Source organism: Pimephales promelas, chromosome 18 (assembly GCF_988280905.1).
Source record: "Pimephales promelas chromosome 18, fPimPro1.hap1.1, whole genome shotgun sequence".
NCBI lineage: Eukaryota > Metazoa > Chordata > Actinopteri > Cypriniformes > Leuciscidae > Pimephales > Pimephales promelas.
In genome coordinates, this window is record NC_142786.1 from 13479723 (window position 1) to 13487392 (window position 7670).

Genomic DNA, 7670 nt, shown 5'->3' on the forward strand with positions numbered 1-7670 from the left:
GAAGCCACTGTAGCCATAATCAATAAAGGCAGATCATCGTGCCAGATGATCATGCCTTTTCTGAGACGTTTAATCTGGCAATCAGTCACTTTTAATTTCATCATTAAGGCTGCTCATATCCCAGGCCATTGCAACATCATTGCTGATGCGCTTTCCCGCTTTCGTTTTCAGACGCTCAGACGGCTTTGCCCTTCGGCCAACACGGAACCAACGCCTTGCCCTCCCCTATCAGCAACAATATTAAACTAGTCGAGTTGCAAAGATCAGCTAGACATTATATGTCTAAAGGACTAGCTCCTTCTACTTCAAAAACTTATACTTCCGCTTGGTCTTCTTTTCTAATGTTTTGCTTTTCTTTTCAGATTCCTCTTTTTCCTATCTTAATTACAACCGTTTGCTCTTTTCTCGTTTTTAATTTCGAAAATCGCAATTTAAAAATTTCCTCCATCCGCAGCTTGCTCGCTGGTATTCAATTTTATGCAAAATATTTTAATCCCGATTTTCCAAGTCTCTTCACAGCTTCTCCCATTCGATTACTGCTCAAAGGTATAGCTAAATCATCTATGAATTCTCCAGATAAAAGGTTGCCTTTTACTTTACCTTTATTGCATAGATTAATCCTTTCCGTGCGTAACAGGCTTTTTTCAGCATACTCTAACATTTTGCTGGAAGCAGTGTTTCTAACTGCTTTCTACGGGTTTATGCGTCCAGGTGAATTCGCTTCAACATCTAAACAATTTGATCCCGTCCGTGGTCTCTCTTTCTCTGACTTACACTTCTCACCTAATTTCTTTACTCTCTTTCTCAAATACTCAAAAAATGACTCTTTAGGTTCTGGCGTCTCAATCACTATTTCTAAAATTAGCAATAATTTTTGTCCTTTCTCATCTATGCTTAAATTTCTAAAAATCCACCCTAAATCTTCAGTTCACTCCCCTCTATTTTCTCTACCTAATGGAGCCCCTCTTACCAAAGCTTGGTTCAGGTCTCATTTAGTTTCTGTCCTTAAAAACTGCAGTCTATCCCCTTCCAAGTATACTGGCCACTCATTCAGGATTGGTGCTGCCACTACAGCAGCCGAACGTGGCGTCCCTACTGCTGCTATCAAGATCTTGGGCAGATGGTCTTCCTCCGCTTTTGAGTCCTACATAAGACCCGATCTAAAGATCATTCTCGAAGCCCAGCAAGCTCTGCAGTAACGATTAAGGTAAATTCCTATGCAATCATTGGTGGTGGCGTCATGCTTATCTATCAAGTGATAATCTCAGTTTGAATAATTCGCTTGCGCCATCGCTGGCAACACGGTCCTTTGGGGCTCAGCTTCACAAAGCCCGGCGGTTTTTCTATGCGCTCTTCGCTACGCGCAACAGTAGAAGTATAGCGGCCCAGCGAACCTCATCCATGCGTGGCTAACATAACCTTGTCTCGATGCGGCCCTGCGTGGCGTTGTCTATGTGGCTCAGCATGTCCTCGTTTTATGCGGCTCAGCGCGGCCTCGTCTCTGTGGGGCTCAGCGTGACCTCGTCTATATAGCTCAGCGTGGCCCTGTCTGTGTGGCTCTGCGTGGTCCTGTCTAGGTGGCTCTGCGTGGCCCTGTCTATGCGGCTCTGCGTGGCCCTGTCTATGCGGCTCTGCGTGGCCCTGTCTAGGTGGCTCTGCGTGGCCCTGTCTATGCGGCTCTGCGCGGCCTTGTCTTTGCGGCTCAGCGTGGCCCTGTCTATGTGGCTCTGCGTGGCCCTGTCCATGTGGCTCTGCGTGGCCAAGTATATGGCCTTACTTACACTTGTCTGAGTTCGCAGATGCTGACGCTTCACCTACCACCATCCTCCCCACCTCCATTAAAACGGTTTTTTCTTCCATCCTTCCCACCACCACCAGGTCGGTCCCTTCCAAAACTCCATTCATCTTCAGGCAGGATATGCAGAATCCATACCCTCGGATTGCGAGTTACGGACGGGGCCTACGCCAAAGAACTTTATTGCATATATGGCTTGCTGGGCTGTTAATAAAATGTCTTATCGTACAGTATCTTATCTCCCGAGTCTTTCTGGTAGAACTGATACTGCTAATATTATTCCCACCTGAATGAGCCAGTCTTTCCAGGATGCAAATATTGAGTCAAGCCAATACCCAAAGCTCCTGTCTCTCCCTGCATTGGTAGCAACTTCCGGTCTTAATTCTTTTATCTTCTTCATGTCCCTAGTAAATGATCCATCCGGGGCTGTGCCCGCTTAGGAATAAAGGTACAACAGTCAGTTTCAAACATTAACCACACACCTCTGTTTTCTGCCAGGAGCCAATTTAGAGCTTGTCTGTTCTGCCAGGTCATTTTGCTTGTGTCTTTTAGTTGTTCTCCTAGAGCTTCGAGTGCTTCATCCGTGTAATTAATAAATCTCTGCTGATTGTAATATATGTAATTAATCCATTCCATATTCTTATTTAGCTTTATCTATACAAATATTAATTCAAGTCCTGCTGCTGCCTTGTCTCTAGCATATGGTCGCCATCTTGGCTGTAACAATCCATCGCTAGATGCTTGAAGGGTCCTTCTGGAATAGAGCCTATTGCTGTTCCTTTTCTGACATTATTTCACATTCATTTGAAAATTCATCTACCCTTGTCTGTAAGTATGGGGACCAAAATCCCTGTCTTTTTATCTTTCTCAACATTTCCCCCCTTGCACAGTGATCAAAACTGTCTGTGCGCATCAGGAATCAGGATGTTTAGTAGTGGTAATGGAGCTATCATAAGTCCTTCCATGGCAATCAAATCTATTCTAACACCAATTCTGACATTGTTTAGAAATATTGCATTTGGCTATCATCAATCTTCTATTAAAATCATCTATCATCAAATTTCTTTATTTTTTCTCTTTTTATATTTTTACTCACTTCCCCCCTTTGTGCGATGGTCAAAAAACCACGCACATCTTAAATTAAAAAGGTTTGCCAGTGTAATTATTTTAATTTCTTTAATACCTCATTTGTCCAATCTAAAGTTGAGGGTGTTGCTGCCTTCTGGACTTATCTGATATAGACTTAATTTTATATTCAATTATCTATCCTAAATTTCAAGGTACGAATATCACTAATACAAAATTGTTAATACAACTCTGATGACAAAAGCTACTGAATATTGTGGTGTAGCATTCCCCATGTGACAATGTCCACGTCTGTGAACAACACAGCTGGCCGACATCAGTTGCCATTTGATTGTGTTAAACACCTCTGTCATAAACCTCACTTTTTTAATATATAATATAACAAAATATCTGGTAGGTCTTGACATGCTGCTGTTTAAAAGACCGATTATCAGTTTATCTAATCTAATTTGTCATTCATCTGTTCATTTAATTTCTCCTCATAATCTTTTAAATTGCTTTAGATCTCATCATAATCTCAAATTCATGACCCACAATATCAACATCGTACAATCCCCGGTAATATCAAAATTTGTGATATCACGTGCTTATAATTTGTGTAGTAACTATTTTACTTCTCAAAAAATGACTATTGACCAAGATAGAGTGACCAGCATCATAGCTCTATCATCCACATTTTTGTTGTTTGACACGTTTTGTCCCACCTTTTTTAATACAGAACTCACAATCACTCAAGCTTATACCAGCTACCTTGAAAGCATAGCCCAAACATTCTCTGTTTAATTAACAAAATCTTAAATAATCTAATTATGCATTTACTCTTGTTGTTGTTATTATTAATCCAATATTCTCTCACTAAGTCCAGTCCCGGCTTTAATTAATTATTTAGTCATGCAAGCACTTGACTTCTTTTCTTTTAAATATATTATTAGCATTATTAAATGCTTACAGCTGGACTGATGTCTATGGAAAGAAAGCAAATAGAGTGTTAGCCTAACAGAACATAGAGAACTGCTGCTGGACCAGTGTATAATCAAAATACAATTAATATGGCCAATCAATGAAACTATAAGCGGTCTCTGTAGTGATCATTTAAGACGCATCACCTGTGCCTGCTTAGGAAAGGATGAAGTCCTTCTGCTTGGATCAGTTGAACTGGTTGGGCTGCTGTCATGTTTCTCTCCTTATCCAATGCATTTGATCTGTCAGTCCTCGTTCAAGGGTCTGGCGTCATGTTCTGACACAGTGGTTGGACTGGATGCTGTAGTCTCTCTGCCTCTGCTCAGCCTGGCTTTTGGCCAAGCAATGGAGGAGGCACATTTGAAGAATGGCAGGATGTTTTTTCTTGGTTGTTTCTCCATCAACACAGTCTTTGTCTATCCCAGCTCCTCAGAAGTTTCAACTTCATATTTTCAGGGAGGATGAAGGCCCACCAACCAAATGCCTCTTCTTTTCTCTGCAGCCGTGTCCTTATGTTTCTTGCTCTCACTTGTTGCACAGTCTAGTTGCTGTTGTTCATGTCGAGGCAGATGCCCCAAAAGCTGACTGGTGTCATCTGGAAAATGAACACTCAGAGATCTGCATTAATCAAATTCATACTTTATAAATTCTTCAAACATCTCTTTCAATTGTCCCTTAATTTCAGAAGTCTCATCTGGTTGATAACAGCAGTTTCCCCATGCGGTTTTAATAAAGCAAGTTCTTCTTTGCAGAAAAGAGTAAGCATGTTCTTCTTTGCAGAATGCAGAAAATAGCAGCCTATCAGTCCGTCTGAGTTGCCTTATTTTCAGTCACAAATAGAGTATTTTTATCACTTGCTATTTCGATCCCTACTCCCTCAAGCATTTTAGGATTAAATTAATTACTCTCATTACTGTAAAAATGCATAAAATACAATACAGTATATGTCTGTTAAGCTTTGTCATCCAATCCTGTTCATTCAACACAATCAATGTATTATTTAAAATAACGCAATTCAAAAATCTATATTTCTACAATATATCAAATTTCAAACTGTCTCCCAGGGATAACAAGATACAAACATCATAGGCCATGACTTTATACAGTATAACAGGTCAATCATACTCACATCTAGCATGTCTCTCTCTTTTTCTGTATATATCTCCAAATGTCAGATATTTCTATAATCCTTTTTGTCACTTATTTCTTTTGGGAACTGCACAGACCACTTATACAAAGTAGAACACTCCAGTATTTTTGATGGCCACCAGTTTGCACAATCCACCATATCAATCCCTGTCAGCCCTGCTTATTAATTCAATTTCCCTATAGGTCGGTCAGCTAACATTTATTCAATTTTACTAGTTTCTTTCATGTTAATTTCTTATCAATTATTTTTATTGGTGTTTTCTCTGTAATTCTGAAACTAGCCTATTTTTAATTCTGACTGTATTAGCAGAATTCACCAATCCTACTTCATCTCTTTGTAAACTGTTTTTGAACACTTGACTGTTGCCACAATTGATACAATTAAATTCACATAACCCAATTAGGCCAATTGAAAATGTATGTGACCAATCATTAGAAATTTTTGATTTGCAAATTTTTGAGTTAACCTTTGATTGTCTGTCTTTTGCTTTCAGAAATACATCTTTGTCAGCTCTTTTCTCAGGGCTTCCCTTTCTTTATCCATTCATCAGTCCCTGTGTCTTACTCTAAATCCTTCATTATTTGCCAAACTTTCATTGGATGTCTCTCTTCTTTTTAGGCTTTCTTCATATGGCCTTGGTGTTGCAAAACGTCTCGGGTTATGACTATAACCCTTGTTCCCTGAGAAGGGAACGAGACACTGCGTCGATAAAATCGACTCTTTGGGGACGCTCCCTAAGCGTGCGCCTCTGAAGTATGAATGAAACTAATCCAATCCTGATTGGTGTTGCGTCGTGACGTAACATGTGACGGCATACCCGGAAGTATAAAAGTGACGCTGTCACAACACACACTAGCCTCGCGATGAAGCAAGACGCTCAAGGGTCTAAAACGGGGTGTGGCAACACGACGCAGTGTCTCGTTCCCTTCTCAGGGAACAAGGGTTATAGTCATAACCCGAGACGTTCCCTATCGAGGGAACTCAACACTGCGTCGATAAAATCGACTCTTTGGGGAATGAGTACCCACTAGGCCACGCACCGAACAGACCCGCCCCAGAGTGAAACTGATTAGGCACTCAGCAAGGGCCGAGTACGTGTGCACCGGGCGTACTGGGAAGGTTGAGACTATAAAACCTGATGAAAGTATGTGGAGTAGCCCAGCCGGCTGCCTCACAAATTTCCTGCAGAGGTACTCCCGACAGAAGGGCCAAAGGTGAAGGAACCCCGCGCACCTTGTAAGCCTCAGTAATAGCCTGGACAATCCAGTTACTTATAGTTTGTTTGGTCGCCGGGAGCCCCCTCTTAGGTGACCCAAAGCATACTAACAACTGGTCAGATCTTCTCCAAGAAGCAGACTTTTCCAGGTATACACTTAAAGCTCTGACGGGGCAGAGCAAGTGAAGCCTCTCTTCTTCCGCCGACACATGAGGTGGAGGATGGAATGCCTGAAGGACTACAGAGCGAGCCGTACTCGATGGAACTTTAGGCACGTAGCCCGGACTCGGGTGCAAAAAGGCCTTTACTTTGCCAGGGGCAAACTCCAAGCAAGCTGGCGTGACCGCCAGGGCCTGGAGATCTCCCACCCTCTTAAGAGAGGTAATCGCTAAGAGAAAGACCATTTTTAGCGTTAAGTCCTTAGGCGAAGCCGACTCTAAAGGTTCGAAGGGAGCGAGGGACAGCCCTTCCAGAACTATCGCCAGGTCCCAGGCCGGAACCCTGGACCTGGTCGCCGGCCTCCTCCTCCAAGCACCACGGAGAAACCTAATGACCAATTGGTGCCTCCCCAGAGGTCCACCATCTACTGGCGCGTGGAAAGCCGAAACGGCAGCCACGTACACCTTAAGAGTGGACGGGGAGAGACCCGCAGAGAAACGATCCTGAAGGAATTCCAGAACTGAAGCCACTGGGCAGTTTACTGAATCCAACCTTCGTTCTCCACACTAAGTGAGAAGCACCTTCCACTTGAGGCCATATAATCTCCTGGTAGATGGAGCCCTAGAGCTAAGTATGGTTTCAACCACCTCAGCTGATAAGCCAGCATTCAGGTACTGAACCCCCTCAGAGGCCAGACCCACAGCTTCCACAACTCTGGGCGAGGGTGGAAGATTGTGCCCTCCGCCTGAGACAATAGATCCCTCCTCAGAGGAATCGGCCACGGCGGAGCTATGAGTAGTGATATTATATCCGAGAACCATACTCGTGTCGGCCATCTCGGGGCAACCAGAAGTAGACTGATGCCCTCTTGACGGACCCTCTCCAGGACCCCTGGGAGCAGAGCGATCGGGGGAAAAGCATACAGGCGAAGCTTCGGCCAAGCCTGTACCATGGCATCCAACCCCAGCGGGGCTGGATGTGAGAGGGAGAACCAAAGTGGACAGTGGGACGTCTCTCGAGACGCAAACAGATCCACTTCCATCGGTCCGAACCTCTCCCATATCGACTTCACCACCTCCGGATGAAGTCTCCATTCCCCGGGCCTCAGCCCCTGCCTCGACAGGATGTCTGCTCCCCGATTCTGAACCCCTGGGATATACATTGCCCTTATTGACAATATCTTCCCCTGGGACCAAAGGATAATCTGATGCGCCAGTTTGCACAGAGGGCGCGATCTGAGTCCCCCCTGTCGGTTCAGATAGGCCACCACTGACGTATTGTCCGTCCGTATTAGGACGTGGCGA

At 43.7% G+C, this 7670-nt stretch overlaps 1 protein-coding gene across 1 annotated transcript; it reads left to right on the forward strand.

Annotated features, from left to right (window-relative positions):
• The first annotated feature begins 278 nt into the window (after positions 1 to 278).
• On the forward strand, positions 279 to 1199 carry LOC148970945 (uncharacterized). The gene has a single exon (XM_089122844.1). The coding sequence runs from the start codon at positions 279 to 281 to the stop codon at positions 1197 to 1199; it is 921 nt and encodes a 306-aa protein (XP_088978970.1).
• The last annotated feature ends 6471 nt before the right edge of the window (positions 1200 to 7670 follow it).